At 39.9% G+C, this 17,411-nt stretch overlaps 1 protein-coding gene and 1 long non-coding RNA gene across 4 annotated transcripts; one reads left to right on the top strand and one right to left on the bottom strand.

Annotated features, from left to right (window-relative positions):
* The first annotated feature begins 125 nt into the window (after window positions 1-125).
* On the top strand, window positions 126-16,546 carry LOC121109756. The gene is made up of 2 exons (XR_005857430.2): window positions 126-511; window positions 14,812-16,546. It is a non-coding gene; the product is annotated as an uncharacterized LOC121109756 (long non-coding RNA).
* RNF138 (ring finger protein 138) lies at window positions 7,831-17,326 on the bottom strand. 3 transcript variants are annotated; one of them, XM_040695679.2, is made up of 8 exons: window positions 17,205-17,326; window positions 16,830-16,956; window positions 15,768-15,933; window positions 14,219-14,334; window positions 13,158-13,226; window positions 12,580-12,685; window positions 11,629-11,736; window positions 7,831-10,279 (listed from the first exon to the last, which is right to left on the bottom strand). In XM_040695679.2, the coding sequence occupies exons 2-8, from the start codon at window positions 16,934-16,936 to the stop codon at window positions 10,211-10,213; spliced, it is 741 nt and encodes a 246-aa protein (XP_040551613.1). In that variant the 5' UTR covers window positions 16,937-16,956; window positions 17,205-17,326; the 3' UTR covers window positions 7,831-10,210. The 3 variants fall into 3 exon arrangements, with proteins under 3 accessions (XP_040551613.1, XP_015138091.1, XP_015138089.1); XM_015282605.4 differs by having other exon boundaries at window positions 11,629-11,702; XM_015282603.4 differs by having other exon boundaries at window positions 13,158-13,223.
* Between the last annotated feature and the right edge of the window lie 85 nt (window positions 17,327-17,411).

Here is a 17,411-nt window from a genome sequence, read left to right as displayed (position 1 = left end):
AGAATTCAGACCAACTTGGTGTTTAAGACAGTAAATATCATAAACTGAAACCTTTGTCCTTTCATCAGCGATTAACTTCCCTGCCTCTACCTTGTCTTAAAAGTGAAGTCCATCATAACTGCACTAAGGCAACTAACATATACATTGATCAGTTTTAAGCACTGCTGTGAGAATATGTATTGAACATAAGCTGAAATACAGGAAGAAATGAACAGTGGAAAACAGAAATTCAAAAGAAACAGACAGATAAAAATATACAAAATTCCAAGTAAATGTAAGAAAACCTTTTTTTACAGTGAGGTGATTAAGCATCAAAATAAGTTGCCCAGATAGGTTGTAGAGTCTCCATTCTTGAAGATATTCAAGACCCAGCTGGCCACAGCTATGAGGACCCTCCTTTGAGCATGGGGATCACACCAGAGAGTCTCCAGAGCCACCTTCCCACCTCAGCCAATGCATACGTCTGTGAATAAAGCTGGCGCTTCCCTCTGAAAGACTGAAAGCTCGTAAGGTAAGACTTTAATATATTAAGATGCATTTTTTGACTGAAAGGGAAGGTGGTAAACACGTGCACAGATCTACCCCCAGCATAAATTCAGAATCTTACTTTTAGAAAAGGCAATGTCATTTATGCTGCTGATAAAAGTGGAGCACTTGTCAGGAAATCAGGTGGTGGTATTCTTTTAGATTATTTAATAAATCTATATAAATTATTTTCTAAAATGTCTCTTTTGCCCTTGTATTATCATTGTTGTTACTGTTTGGAGCTTGAGTTTCTTCTGACTTCAGTCATCTATTTACCAACTGCCCTTGAGCGCTGAAATGGCCGGCTTCTTCTTTTGCTTAAGTTCAAGGTACTTGCAGATATTCTGTGATGAGACTTGGCTAGCTGTTTATTTCCCCAGATCCACTACCTGATTAGAATTTCAGAAAAACTAAAATGATGTTTGGGTTTTGTATGGTGATTGCAAAGAACAGATTTCCACATGATTATATTAAAGTTAATAACATTTCTCATAAAATTTCAAGTATTGGAGCTGGTAAGAAACAACTAATTGTTCTTAGACAAATGCCAAACTAATTTCTAGCTGCCCAATTCCAAGCTAATTTTACTGTTTAACCAAGCTAGTTTTACTGTTTAAGAAGCTGGAGTTGTGGATACCACTGCTCCTATATCATTGTATTTTCTACAGAAATTAATAGCAAATAATGTAGTCCTTTACCCACCAACAATCACACTGACAGTTGTTACCAAATTAGTGATATTTGGAAGGCTGAAAAGACTTTTTATCAAAGCTTCTTCTCCAAGTTCAGCAGTCCTTGAATTCTTCCTAATGCCTTCTGCAGCTGCTGGGTGATGCCAGTAATTCTCCTTTCAGAGGTTCTCTAGGTTAGGCTGGCTACGCCTATAGTGACAGTTACCTACTGGAACAGATATGTAAATCAAATTATTTGGTGCTAAGAACCTGGCTTCTAGGTTGTACACATTTCAAAGAGTTTTACTTTGGCCAAGCTCTGATCTGATCTCAAGGATTGCAAGCCAGTGGTGAACAACTGGACTGCATTAAGCAGGCTCTGCAGCACATATTCTGGTTTAGCTTCATACCAAAGGAATTCAGTTCATAAGCACCAGTACTCCTTTGTGATGTGAACTAAAGCATATTAAGTGAGGATGATGATAATACTTGTTTAAAAAACACACTATTGATCCAATGTAAAAGACTGCAACAGCTACAACCATTGTTCTGTGATTACAGTACCTGATAGGTACCTTACAAAGAACTCAAAAGAATCAACATATTTTTTGGTGTGGCCACTTGGCACTGAAAAAAACTTAGAAGACTGTTTTTCTATGTCTTTGGTCTCTTCTGCATGCAGCTGATAAGGACAGTCTCCTCCCTCTGTCCCAACATCCACACTTGGGATGCATCAACCAACACAGACCTCACACCAACTGCTTTACAAAAGGAGATACAAGGATAATTTTCCTGTCACAAAGGACTGAACAAAACTCTAGATCATGACCATTGCTGCTCAGAGAACAGGCTAAAATGTGTTAATCAAAGAAAACAGTAGAAAGTGATGGAATTGGTGTAACACAAAAGAGAAGGCACCATTGAAGCTAACCACTGCACACAAAGTTAGCCAATGCACCTGACCATGAATTGTTACACAGTCCATATACATTTTTTTCTCCCTATTCACTCTGCTTTTTAACTAATTTAAGTTCTGACATCTCAGTCAGTTATCTGCTAATAAGAAAACACAACAGATACTTAAGCGATATGTGGAAAAAAAAGGTGAAAATTCTTTGCTACCTCCCATGAGGTAGCAAACTGGATTTTTAATTCATGATTAGGCAATGGCAATAAATAAGAAGGCAGTTTAAAGAAGTTTTCTCAATCATTTATATCTATCTCAATCATTTATTTTCTCGATCATTTATATATATAATCACTTCTGTGACTACGTTCTCTATAGCGACCAACGCTTGGTTTTATCACTGACTTACTGTGTTCAGGCAATACAGCTATCCCTTACTTTCCTTAAGAGTTGATTCTGTATTTCACTTTACAGATTAAAAGAATTATATGCCACATCATACTTCTGAAGCCAAGGTGAACGGTAGGAAGTAATGGACAATTAATGGGAATGAATTAATGAAGGATAGTGTAACCTATTTAAATAGACGGTGTGCATTTTCAGATGAATAAAAAGAGTGGCAGTCGTAGATTACGCATTTATTTTACAATTACCAAGACCTATAACAGCCAAAAGTAACTCATGTTCTTTCTTGATACAGTCAGGGACCTGTGGATTACAAGGATGTTGTTTACATTTCCAGTTTAATCTGCAAGTAGAGTCCACCAGCGTCCTGACTAGAAGCTCTATATTTGGGGGAAAAACATTAAACGCAAAGCAGAAGGAACAGGTTTTTAGCAGGTTGCTCCTTTTTCTTTCTTTTTTTTACAGTTCTTTACCTTCAAACATATTTTACAACTTTTATGGGTGCTAAGCTATCTAATAAGCCCTGAGTAACTATAAGAGACACCTGCAAAATCTAGGCTTTTACTACTCAATTAGATTTCTTTCCCCATAGACCCACACGCTCCCATGCTGCTAGTACAAGTAATTACAAGGAAAGACATTAGAAATTGATGTGGAGGTTGTTGTAAATCTACCGTAGTGACCAGGAAGATCTCCAGCACCAGACAGATGGGCAGCATGCAGAGCAGGCAGCACATTCTCTTGAAGAGGCACTGTCTCTTTATGTCTGCAGCATCAAAGGTGGGCACTACTGTAGCATGGGTAGTAATGATAATCCTGCAGTTTGTATCTTGTGGCTTTATTGCAGAACAAGGAACATTCATCAGGCATTTTCCAATACAGACGGAAAGCTACACCTGCTTAGTAAAGCTATATCTGGGGATAATAGCCCAGGAATGGATAACAATGCTGGCAGAGATACTGGGAAGAAATGAGTGAAGTATGGGAGAGCACTAAAATATCTTTCTATGCTTGCATGTGCTCTTTATGAAGTCAGAGCAACTTAAATTCAATACACAACACAAAGAACCAATTAAAAGTAAATAAATAAATAAGAGTTCTATATGGACAGAGATTTTCTGGCATTTTTGGTGGGTACTTTTATACTTGGCTAGTTTCATGGCTCTATACTTCAGCATAGATGCTTTGATAATTTTGCTATCTATATAGTGCAGTGAGCAACTGTGAGTAAGGGCTGCCTGTTGACATCTAGGTGAAACCTGACTGACTGAGTTTCCATGTGAACTTAAACGAGATAAATCAATTAAATAATCTTGAAAATTGCTGGCTTGTAGAGCATTATGTACCCCACTTAGCAGTGCTTACAGACCTGCTTCTAAAAAGCAGGATGATATCCAAATGGTCCATCATTCTCAGATAGCTGGTTGTTCCTTGTTCTGTCTCAGACTTGATGTGTTACCATGCACAAATTAGTTCCACTTTTTTCCAGTTAATTTCATGAGGGGATAACACTGCAAAACTATCATGACAGCTGATGAGGCACAAGCACCAATAAAGATAAGAGCAGTCAGATTAACCTACAAGATTAGAGACCCTCAATCAAATCCAAAGTGTTTCAAGTCGGACACCTAAGTATGTCAAGCTACGAAACACCAACGTTTACAAATCTTGCAGGAGTCATGAGGAAATAACGTAAGAAAGTGAAAATTACTATAGATTCCACCTTCTTACAGAGGAGCAAACACGACGTGTTTGCTTTGACTAAGAGTCATCAAGAAAAGGAAACAAACCTTCCATTTCCTCCCACTACTTACTTAAAGGTAAATTAAAAAAGCAGCATTAAGAAGCAACCAGAGGAAGCTCGGGTGTGTAACATTTCACACTCTACTGCCCATTGCCACTTCAGGTGTACTTTAACTGTTATCTTTTTGTTTATATGAGAAAACTGTCTTTTGTAAACAAGGTAATTTCTTACACAAGATTACACCTCTTCCCCTCCGCTGGAACCTGATCTACACGTGATGTATTTTCTTTCAATCACATTTTATGAGTGGGCTTACACTGGGAAACAAACTGTGACCAGTGTGGACCCTGAAGCAGCTGTAGCTGGCCATGATATCATGCTGCAGCTCCAGGAGCACACTCCAGGGATGTGAGACATGGGAGTCTTCACTACGGGAACCTCTCTCCTTGTTCCAGAGGCCTGAGGCAACTTCAAAGCACCGAGCAGCTTATAAGACCACAGGGATGAGGCCTACCTGGACTTGGCACGTCATCACTGCAGCAGCTAACCTGTTAGCTGGGTGGTTGGCGAGTGTGCAGCTCCAGGAAGCAAGGAGCCAAAATCAGCACCGGCTCCATCGCTCTTAGCACAGACAGCAACAGTCCTCAGATGCCCCCTGGTGATTTCCAGCCGCACTGCAACTCTTTCGTCTTAAAGACCTCCGAATACGTTAGAGGAAGGAGAGGAATCGCAAAGAAAGAGTTTGCATGGGCGTGTTGCACTTTGTGTCCCGCTGTGAAGTGGGGAGCACTTGCTTCTCCCTCGGTGGACACAGCCCCGATGATAAAACACACGGGTCCAGCTTTACGTTTGAGGTTTCAAGGCATATCAGAAACATTCTTGCTGGGATCGTTCCAATCCACAATAAAGTCTCTTAACCCCTAAGCCATTTAAGATGTATTACACTTTATGAAATATCTGAGTACAAATATCCTACAGCTAAAAGCATCAAGGAGTACAAGTACTGAGTAAATCGGCATTCTTAAGCACTACACTTAGAGACAACTCAAAAATATTCAGTGCCCTCTTGTGGCCTGCATTAAGAAAGAAGAAAAAGTCATAAAAGAAACTACGGAAGTTTGAATGGTCTCACAACTGAGGTGGCACATCTGTCATACCTTCCATGACACTGCTGACACAAACATGACCCTGGAGAAAGGCCTGTTGAAAGACCCGGGGCATGTGAGGAAAGGCTGAGAGAGCTGGGACTGTTCAGCCCATGGAAGAGGAGGCTCAGTGGGGTCCCATCAAAGTCTATAAATACCTGCAGGGATGGTGCGAAGAGGACAGAGCCAAGCTCGTAGCAGTGGCACCTACTGCCAGTCTAAGAGGCAGTGGGCACAACCAGGAACACAGGATGCTCCCTCAGAGCACCAGGAGCACTTGTGTGCTGTGCAGGTGACGGAGCACTGGCACAGACTGCCCAGAGGCTGCGTGTGGGGTCTGCTCGTCCGTCAGCAGCTGCCTGGATGTGGGCCTAGGCCCCTGCTCTGGTGTCCCTGATGGAGGGGGGGTGGACCCAGAGGACCCTGCCAGCCTCCGCCATTCTGAGGAAAAAAACCACCTGCAGAAACAGAACACTCAGCACAAGGCTTTTTGCAAAACACGTGCCTGTTACTGCTAATGGGCTGGTCTTCATGAAACGTGTTTGCTTTTAAACACAATCCTAATGTATATAACCCAAAAGGATAGCCTCCCAGGAAAACACACACACACACACATACACACACCCCAAAGCAAATACTTTTAGTTTGAGGAGGTGGAAAACAACTCTGAATATGAAATCTATTCCAATTCTATATGAAATCATTCTACTGAATGCATTTGGCAATGATGATTTTATTTTAGCTTTCCTGACTACAAAGACAGAGATATATGATGATAAGAAAAAACTTACCTGTCTTACAGACAGAACAAGGGAGGTTAAGGCGGGAAAATGAAGGGGTGAATGTTGGCCCTTCCCAAAGCGGACACAGAGTTTAAGCACTGTAACAGTTCAAGCCAACTTTATGAAATGAAAATCAGGCTGGCAAATCACTGCAAAGAAGCAATTATAACAACATTATAAAAGCCTTTTTATAGTAGTGGTCCTGAACTTTGTCTTCTATATATATATTCAAACATGTATGTAACAGGACACAGAAGAGACCTGGTATGTAGAGCTAGCTTAAATGCATTCTGTACTGAGAAGAAACTATGTGGCGTTTGTGTCATTTAATCGCTAGTTCTGACAATTCTAAAAGAACCTGGAAGGTATTTCTCTCTTTATCACAGAATACCTGAGATTAGAAGGCACCTCTGGGTCCATCAGGCCCAGCCCCAGCAGGGACACCCAGAGCAGTGGGTCAGGAAGAAACCCCACACACAGCCTCTGGGCAACCTGCGCCAGTGCTCCATCACCCCCGCAACAGAGAGGTGCTGCCTGGTGCTCAGAGGGAGCCTCCTCTGTTCCAGTTTGTGCCCAATAAAACAAAAGTTATTAAAAAAAACCACCCTAAAATATATTATATATTTATAGTAGTTCTAACAAACTCGTGTGTTCAAGTCTCACTGGTCTGAAAAAAGCATCTCAAGCAGAGTCCAAAAATGCTTCCCAATATGAATACCTTCTAGGCCTGACTACTTGTCAGAAGATGACCCAGACACAGAAACATCTCTCTCTCCCTGGGAATGAAGTCCTGACTAAAGACTGGAGCAAGACGAAGGAGAGTTCTACAGAGCTCGCTTATTGTATTATGAATATGCAGCCAAGGAGAATTAAACACACTAAGTGCATCACTCTAAATAACGAGATACACTTTGTTACAGTAAAAGAAAATTAAATGGAATCTCTAACAAAGGGCTTGTAAGCAGATTTAAGTGGTACAATAACCCATTTAGAGCTCACAAAACTATGTTACAAGGAGAAAGAACACTAAATTAATATCAAAAAGTAAATTTATACGTTTTGTCAGCTTCTATCACACAAAATAAGACCTTAAGTCAAATTTCATAACCATATTATTCTGTGTATGACCTTAGAATATAAAAAACCACAAAAAATAATGGAAGGGCTTTTCAGCTCAGAAACACACGGGCAGAAGGACAAACCACTTGCATGCCACCATGCTGGTCCAGTAATGCAACCAGAAATTCTTTTCACGGGAAAAACAAAGAAAGAAAGAAAGAAAACAAAACCCCACATTATTTCTTCTACCTAAATAACAAGGTTTGCTGTTGGCATCAAGTGTTACATAAATCTTTCTTTCTTTTAGGAGGTTATTTCTCTGTTAACTTTGCATGGGACAGCAATATACTAACAGGAGGGGGAGAAAAGATGCATTAGGAACAGTTTTGTCCAACCTCTCATCTTTTTTTAGTTTTGCTTCATGAAAAGATCTTAAGATGTGATGTAAAGTAGCTTGTCAGCACATGAGAGCATTGTGAGCTGAGCCCAAAAACCATCAGTTTCAGTAACATACACACTATTTCTCAACTTAAAACTATGAAAGCGTATAAATGACCGTGAAGTGAAGTTGAAAAAGCATCTGATAAAGAAGTAGCAGCATCAAACGGACTGATCATCTTTATTATGCAACAAAGAAACAAATAGAAAATACTTTAATAGAAGAAAAAAAATAAAGGAAAAATTTAACCATAATGTAGCATATTTCAACTATACACAATGCAACACGAACGTATTATTCAACAGCAATGTCTTAGTAAAGGTTTTATGTTTCGAGTACAAGCATGGCTCATTACAAATACACAACGTTTTATGCATGTTTGAGTTTCTGTAAGAAAGATCGTGACCAGAAGCAGCATATTTAAACAGATTTTTTCCATTTTCAAGAAATGCTTACCTAGCGAATGTGCTGGATGCAATCTCTTCATATTATAAGTTTAAAATATCAAAAGCAAGGCAGTGCCTACCAGTACAGACATTAGCATATGCAAATAAAGAGAATAAACACCGTGCAAGTTTCTTTTTTTTTTAATATTGCATTGATACACATTTGTTGCTTTAAAATATGCATTCAAGTCTCTTTGTTTAAACGTGAACAAAATGCTACTTCAGCAACTATGCATCAAGTGGCAACTAATTATTGCTATAGAAGAACTCGCTTCCCAGACTTTTAAAGTAGATGTAATGTCATTTGCAATTCTCGAAGTACACTCAAGTAACAGAAATAACCAGTTCCAGTGTCCACGAGGTGTTCTGAATCTGTATTGGCTATAGGCAGTTATTGCCAGATTATATAAATAACTTATGGAATCTAAAGAAGTTAACCAAACTTTCATATAACTAATTAAATTAATTTGCAAATTTACACAGCAATAAAAAACACACACCGTGGTCATTTTCTTTTAAAAAATTACGTCTGTAGCATCAGGCTACATTGAAATTCCTTTGCCTTGTTTCGTAGTTGGCTTTGCAGAGGAACAAAGGGGGGAAAAAAAATCTAAACAAACTTTTCCCTTTGCTTTCAGTGAAGCACTCCAAAGCGGTATGTGATGGAAAGAGCACTAAAACGGACTGAGTGAGAATACTCAGACAGGAGTTTGGAGGTTGTACTTCTGCACAACTGATATCATTACATATAACTCACCAACTAGACAAAAGTAAGAAAAAGTCCAGGTGTGTTCTTCACCACCACACATACAGTACACAATAAGAACAGTTTGACGTTGGGTCATAGTCGTGTAGCGTGAAGGTTCAGTCCTCAAAGGTATACATTCAGAACTGTCTCTGTCTAAATCCCCAAAAATGTCATCTGTGCAGATGACTTATTTTTTATTTCTCCTTCCTCCCATTAATATTAAAAGATCTGGAAGTTCTTTTAAAAATGCATTTTCTATTTAAATTCAAAATTGGTGTTGTTTTTTGGTTTCTTTTTCCTCCAGTTTTAATGACAGTCTTGCTGAGAAAGTGGATATCAAGAATAGCAGAATGTTGGTAATTAATTTACAGCAAGCTTTTCTTCTCAAGTGTTTTTTCAAGCCTTTGGATGCAGCAGATGTCCACACATTGAACAGTTTTACCAAAATAAACAAGTTCATTTCTGAGCACCAATTTGTCCAAAGCCAATAAAAGCTCTACTTACACAGTCTGCTGTGAGAGACAGAACAGACGGTAACTTAAATTCCTAAAGCTACTGAAGTTTTTAAAAACCTTCAACAAAACAAAATACTAGCTAGTCACACTCACATACCAAGAAAGTACACCTCTTGTACGCCATCCTGAATTGCTCAGAAAGTACGGCAGGGGGGCTGTCTTCACTGATAGTTAGGAGTACAGAGAAAACTCCTCATTCAGTTTTCTAATCAAGCGTCCTACTTCAGTTATGCTCAAAAAGAGGAAGAAAATAGATGTAATTATTCCCAGGCAACGGCATCATTCTTTCTTAGTGAAAGAAACCTCTGCATTGCTGATCTATACAAAACAAGTATTTTGATTTCTTACACTGGCACTGTTTTCATTTACATAGTAATGGTAAGGAACAAATCACAACATCAAATAAAACTTTGTCCTCAGGCAGGACAACGCAAATTGTTAAGCTGCAGCTATCTTAGAGACGAAAGATGAACTTAAATTCAACAGTGCAACAGAGCATCTTTGCATCTCTAAAATGCTGTTCCCAAAATTCTTATTGGTCAATCAAAATATCCAGCATTAGTAAAAAAAAAAAAATTGTAATTAACAGAGTAGTAGAAGTTAGAGACAACGAAGACAAGAAGTTGTTCCAGAAAGGTCTCTGATTCCAAGAGACCGATCTCATTAAAAATATCAAGTTTGAGTTCCAGTGAAACCATATATGAAAAGTTCATATCAATGTGGAAAAAAAATTAAGCCATTTTTTATTAATATATGTTTCAGATTACCAACAGAATTCATGTAATTTTTCCTCTAAGATAACCAGTAAGACAGAAGTCCATATTTTAAAAGTTCACATGACAGGATTCTTGAACTGCATTTCGGTATTGGGCTTCTTCATCAAGCTGATAATTCTAAACAAAATGAAAATATCATCAAAATGGTTAAAAAAATCAAATAGCACAATCTCTAGTTCAATAATTCATCTTCCACATTTGAGGCTCTGTATTTCTGTAAGTATTTGATTTGTTTATGTTGCACAGTATCCTTTATTTAACCAAGAACCAGAAGACAGAGAACTCAGATGATCAGGACGAATCTCATTAAGCAGAAGGGCCCACCTTCTCTTCCTGGCTCAGTTACATTGCAGAACAGTCAGCTCAGGAAAGCTGACTGCATCACACAACTCTTCTGCCGGGGCTTCCAACTAGCCATAACCTTTTCCATTAATAAACACAAAACATTATCCCCAGACTACGGTAATCATAGATTGTATCATATGTATCACAAAAGATGGGTGGTTAATACTGCTTCTTTTGAAGACATGTATTCCAACATGTTACTATATCACTATAAGTGTATTACAGAGTAATACATCTTTTTGGTACAATTCTGGCAGGTTTCCCAACCCATAATTCCAATCACCACTTCTACATCTTCAAGCACTCAAGATGCACTCAAGCTCAACAGCTCAATCCCCTGTGTCAATCTCTTCCATGTCTTCATCACAGATCACTCAACACAAAGTACATACTTAATCTTTGCCTTCCTTAACCTGTGAGGCTGCCTATGTCTCAAATATTATTTTTCTTCTATACAAGGCTAACACAGTATATCCTGAACTCTGCTAACACTCTTGAAACTACAGAATGAACTCTCCAAATCTCTAAGCCCATATGCACGTCTCAATTGGTTGGCTTCAGTTATGATCCACCCAGTGACTACATCTGGGCATGCAGCTTTTATCTACTCAAGGGCCATTTAATCAAAATGATCCCAAAGGAATACTAACACCAAACCTCTTTTTTACATTGCAGCCCCTTTCACAACACATTGGAAGAGAGGCTGTAGCAGCATACTGGCTTTTCAAGCTGAACTTTGAGTCCTGAGAACTATGGTTTAACCTCTGCTGCCACAGAAGGCCAAAAACATCAAATAAAACAGTATCACCCATTACATTTTCCTCAGGAGGAAGAATAACAAACTGTTATAGAAAAAAAAAAAAATGAATCAGATTGGGTATACAGAACTAAAGGCTTAAGTTAACAGCTTGGAGCTGTGCTTATTTAACTGTTGGCAACATCTATTCCTGGCAACATTTCATGTTGATAGCAGGAAGTTAAGAACACTACTTCCAGCTTCTGTCCAGAGCAGAAACAAAGTGCATAACCAATTTTTTTTTTAATTTTTTTTAGCATTTGTATTTCTGATAAAATAAAAATTACCATTTACTCCCCTGCTTAACAAAGAAGGAAAAGCTTACCACAAATTCTCCGTAGTCAAACTGGTGTCTCAGATTTAGATGGCTAACAAGATTTCTGGTAACCTGGCTAGAATCTGCCCAAGGGAGAGATACACAAATAGGACAGATCTGAATTTGGGGAAAAAAAAAAAAAAAGAGAAAAATTTTTAAAAGCTACTGGTAATAATACAGAATATGCATTAAAAACATGTTCTACAGGAATAACTACTCTAAAGTAGTACTACATCCTACTACAGTTTACACAGAAATACAGTTTTAGGTATTCTTTATTTCAGTGGTGTAACATTCAAAATTACATTCCAGCTTTCCAAGTTTGTTAGTGTTTGTCTAAGGAGTGGAGGACTACCACTTCTGTTTGCCACTCTATTAATTCCTGTTGCATAAAACTTAGAAAAGAAAGTAATTGCTACATCTGACACTGTTTAAAAGGATTTTCATGCACCAGGGATGATCAAGATAATGTACAGAAAAGATAACTCTTCCTAAACAGATGAGAAGAATAGAAAACCAAACATTTTTTCTCCTCTGCTCCTATTGATTACCTTAGGCTACTTTCTGACGGTAGGTTTCAAATAAAGCAACAGTTATGTTACAAATGGAATTCTATGAAAACAGAACTCAGTTACTAAATGAAGAGGAGTGCATGTCAGGTATAAAAGCTGAGTTTGTTTCAAATTGAGAATAATTAATAAATAAATAAATAATGAGACAGCTATGTGAGAAATGCCCTAAAACCAACCAGGTGCTGGACAAGAAGCATTTTCAAATGAAAGCCATTCCTCTATTTAAATGCAGTGCTTTAAGTATTATGACTTTCTCAGATCACAGTGACCTGTTAAGATATAGAATAGATGCTGCACACTTAAAATCCCTCACATAATCAGAATGAAAGTAGAAAGAATTACACGTAAGTAAAAACTTATTAAAAATAAAAGAGGTAACTGTACTTACTACAGGAACTATCTGATAAAGATGCCTATTATTACAGTGATCCAGCAAGCGTTGTCTGGTAAAATTGGCTTCCTGACACAGGGGGCATTTGAACGTTGGATGTCCACTGTAAGCAGAAATACACAGTGTTAAACAGAAAAAAAGTTTTGGAAGTAGTATTACAGAAAGCTTAATTCATCTGTTATCTCAGCATTACTTTCCCATATTTTGATAACAACAACAAAAACATTTTTATTGACGTAATAGTGGACCTAACAGAGCATCTATCACCACTAATTCTAAAGAGCAACTTTAAAGCAAATTTATTATCCATATGTCTAAATGCATTCTACTGAGACTTGGACTTCACAAAATATTTTTTAACCAATTGCAACTGCACCTTGTTCTTACTTTCTGATAATATTTTTGTGTTCAAATCTTTCAAGAAAGTATTGAAAAATCCTTATGTATGGATGCAAACGAAGAAGAAACTAAATACTTTTTTTAAATAGAATTTGTTGTAGTTTTGTTTGTTTTAGATAGCATAAGCTTACACTATAGTTAATTTAATAATAACTACAGGAAAATAAGCAGCTTACCTTGTATTTCCTTGGCGTAATTGATTACTAGCCATCTCTCCATTAGCTGATACTGCATCATTCCTGCTACTTTATATGAAGGAAAAAAAAAATGAAAAAGAAAATGGTGTTATTGTACTTCACTATCAAAAGTTCTTAAAATTCATTAATACCAGAAAATAGGAATTTCAAGGCGAAACATAAAACAACACTAATATTCTGCTGTGGTATAGTCACTAATTAATCACATAACAATATCCAGATGTTTCAGTTAAACACTGCTGCAACTAGTTCTGGTGGCAGTCTGAACTTCTGCTTTCAACATACTGATGGGCTGAAAACTGCACAGTTCAGCCTGCTAAAAACAGAATGTCAGCACAGTACATAAAGCACAATCTATATATAATAAAAGGTCTATGAAAATAGTATGTAAAAAAGGTCTTCAAAAATAAACCAAAAGCAAACAAACTAACAAAAATAACCCCACACCCAAGCCAAAACACATCAGTCAGAAGGTATGGGGAAGAAAGTTCTTCAGCTTTACTGTCTGAAAGCAAATTGGTAAATGGTATCTGATTTTACGGTGTGTAATATGCTGAAGGTTCCTTATACTTTTCATAAAAGATCAGCTCAAGGCAAAGTCAATCTGAAAACAAAAGCTTACACAATAACATTTTGAAACAGGATAACCACTAAAACAGAGTTGGGAAAGGAGAGAGAGGAACAAAAGGAGAAGGGAACTTCCTTGGGGCTAGATATTATGAGATCTGTTACAAAGCAAGCTGCTCAAATGCTGTCAAAGTAAAGCAAGTAAGCTGGAAATATTATACCATTTTTAGAAGAGACCCTTAGAAGACATTCCAAACCATCATGTAGAAAGGTTTTCTTCTGTGTGCTGAGTAAAGAAAAATATCTGGAAAAACTGTCATTTTTTTAAGCCTAAGAACACAGACAATAATTATTACTAGAAGATGACATGCCCTGGAAAAACAAACAAACCACCACCACCACCACAAACAAACAAAATAATTTTTCCGCTAGGGGAAAGAAATGCATTGTTATACATAAATCACCCTGATTACCTGTTCCCTGTTGAATCCTGGGAAATCTGTAATTTTGGAATAACAGAAGGAACACCGTATTCATCCTGATACTTCTTACACGTTTTATAATGCTGTCTCATCCACGAAAACCTAACCTGTAAATGAAATGCCAAATTACTGAAATTATACTAAATAATCCAAAGATAGAAGGAAGATAATTCTGCAAACAGAAAGTAACGTGTGCAGGGATTATTTAGACATCATACACAACAGAAAAACTAACTTATGCCTCTCCTCTCAGGGTGAATGCCTTCTTCCCAAAGATAACATCTTCCTCTGTCAGCTATGAGACTGAAGAGCATTCCCATCCCCCACATCCTTAACAGCCAGACAACTTTGAGAGCTCTTAGCTGTGAAAAGACCTGTAAATTCCATTTGATTGAAACAAAGTTGCAGGACCTTCAAACTCTCACACTGAGATCAATCACTGAGGAGCTACCACAGAGAGGGCCCATGAGGATGGGATATGCACAACTGCTCCTTCATCCTTCTCCAGACCGCTATTATTTTGTGCAGAACAAAATCGTTTTATATTAAGTGTGTTCTGATAATACATAATTTTTCTATTTGAGGAAAAAAGAAAAATGAAAAAGAGGGGAATGAACACCAGCTTAAGGATGCCTATCTGACTTAGATGCAAGGTAAGACAGTAATGAGTTGCCTGCATTTTGTCAGAATTTGGATGTGCTGGACAAGCCCCACATCAGAACTTCAGGTTCAGTAGCACTGTCAGAAGTGCTTACAGGTTTAGAAGCCAAGTAAGACAACACCATGAGTCTGTGCCTAGAGTTCAACTGAGAATCGGCTTGGTTCTCCCTTTTGATTTATCAGCTTGTTAGCGTTTCTTTCTCCCAGCTTTTACATAACAATATACCTTGAGGAACAAGGCAAGAAGCTCATCTTTCCACACTGGCAGACCGAGGTCTTAAGTGAAACCAAAATGACAGGAAGGCTACCTGGACTTGTACATAAAACGTGTGGCTAAAATCCTGGATCCATTCATATTGGAAGGTAGATTACTGTAGAGAATTTCTGCTTTACAAAGGCATAGTAAACAAGCTGGTTTAATACGGGGCAGGGAGAAACTTCATATGAACATAGGTATACATAGAGCAATCAACTCATATCTGTCATCCTAAAATTAAGTTTTAATAGATTTATATAAATAAAAAAATAAGAGCAGCCGTGATTGCTTTTACTTCCACAGTGAAAGTTTCTGAGGTTTTCCCTATATCTCCAGCTTTCAGTAAGCTAACTCACTTGTAACAGTTTTATAGCCGTATTCAGTTTTGTCAGTGTTCTGGGGAAAACTGGCTCTCCACTAAGTCACTGTAGACAATCCAAGGTCCTCTTCTACGTCAGGCATACCTAACAGATACCTGACGGCAGGCACTGCACACCTACTACACGCACAAGCCATACAAAGAAAAGCACTATAGGCCATGTTAGCTCCAATACATGAATGGCACACAGTAGAAGTGTCTGGTTAAAATTAAGAAAATTCAATTTCTGTAAAGTTTTACTCTACCTGCTTCTCACAGCATCTACAGCCGCCAGAAGCTTTCTTCATACTGCTTTCGACATCTAGAGCCCTTTTGGGATAGGATCTCTCTTTTTTAGTCACACTCCCCCGGCAGAGAGGACAATGCGTTCCACTTTCCCGCATAGCTGTCAAGAAGCACTTCCTGCAAAATCTAAATTAAAAAGTTACCAAGCAGGTTAGTAGAGTGAAGAAAGTTAGATACTTTGTCCCTGAAAAGGGATGAGTGATTACCAGCACAAAAGGGATACGTCAGAGTTAACTCCCTACTGAACAAAAGATCTTTACAAGATAAACATCGGGAAAATGAAATAACAGTGCTTAAAAAGAAGTATATGGAAATTAGGGCAATTTTTGGTAAAGATTGACTATTTTCTGCCTACTGTTCCTGAGCAGGACCCTGGATTGATCATTAATGAGATATTAAATGGTGCAGTAGACACGTGGTACTGGAAATCTTATCAGAGTAACTTCTGTTTATCGTCCTTCAGTGGAGCCAAGAATACTGCAAAGCTGCATTCCTGCCGTTTTCCCGAAGGTTTCACTTCATTAGCTTTCCCGGATCTGCTCTGACCTCTTTTCCTCCAAGCAATGGATCAACCATCCAAGCTATTTTGCATTTCTACCAGCCAGTACTCAGTGATTACATGTCCCTAAAAGCATGCACAGCTTTCCACTACGAATGCATGAACTGAAAGAGACAACTCCGCTACGATCGCTTTGAAAACGAGCAGGAAGCTATAAATAAAGCTAAAAATGCAATTTCAGACAGGTTCGGAAGTTGCTTCCAACTGCAGCACAGCCCGGCGCTGGCGTGACGCCGGGGGCTCGTTCCGGGGCGTGCCTCTGCTCACGGACGGCCCCGCTCGCTACAAAAGAAACAGGTGAGGGGAGAGCCGGGCCGGCCGGCGGAGGCTGCGCTGCGTCCCATCCCCGACCCGCACCTGCAAACTGGGCGGGGGAGAATGCAGGGAAATAAAGGCAGGAAGGCGGAGGAGGTGAGGCGAGCGCTTCCGAAGGAAGGAGGGGGGCGGGAGGAGGGATACCCACACGTGCTGGCAGTTCATAGTCCTCACGGGCGTTTTGAACACCTCCTGGCAGATGGGACAGTAAAAATCCTCCTCGCTGAAGCGCGCGGCGGCGGCTTCCTCAGCCATGGCAACACGTCGGGGCCTGTCTGTGGGGAGCGGGGACGAGACGCCAGTCCGACCCGGCCAGCTGCGCTCCGCTCCCGCGGGGCCGGGCCGGAGGGGCTGCAGGAAGATGGCGGGGGAGGCACCTGGCGCCAGGTGGGCGCCGGGCTGCGGCGGCGCGGCGGGGGGAGGGGAAAGGGCCCGGGCCTGCGCGCCGCCCGCCCCGCCCCTCCGGCGCCGGCCCGGGGAGCGCCGCCGCCCGCTCCCTCCCGCTGTCCGGCCCTGCTGTTACCTGCCGCCGCCCGCGGACGGAGACCGGCGGACCGTCTCAACCGCAGCTGCAAGCCGCCTCCGTACAGCGCCCAGGCCCCGCCGCCGCCGCCGCCACCCGGGGACCAGGGGCGGGCCTGGGGCGGGCCAGCGTTTCCATGGCGATCGCCTCCCGGCCCGGCGGGACTATTACGATACTGCGGGGCGGCCTCGCCCCGCCCTGCCCGGC

Source organism: Gallus gallus, chromosome 2, assembly GCF_016699485.2.
Source record: "Gallus gallus isolate bGalGal1 chromosome 2, bGalGal1.mat.broiler.GRCg7b, whole genome shotgun sequence".
NCBI lineage: Eukaryota > Metazoa > Chordata > Aves > Galliformes > Phasianidae > Gallus > Gallus gallus.
Note: the sequence above shows the minus strand (reverse complement) of the source record. Positions and strands in the feature narration are given on the sequence as shown.

Bases quoted from the DNA above. Each gene is read 5' to 3' on its own strand.
- RNF138 (XM_040695679.2), bottom strand. From the start codon at position 16,936: ATGGCTGAGGAAGCCGCCGCCGCGCGCTTCAGCGAGGAGGATTTTTAC. The intron at 15,934-16,829 runs GTGGGTATCCCT...TTTTTAATTTAG, and splicing joins ACTATGAACTGCCAGCACGT to ATTTTGCAGGAAGTGCTTCT. The intron at 10,280-11,628 runs GTAAGCTTTTCC...CATTTTGTTTAG, and splicing joins TTGACTACGGAGAATTTGTG to AATTATCAGCTTGATGAAGA.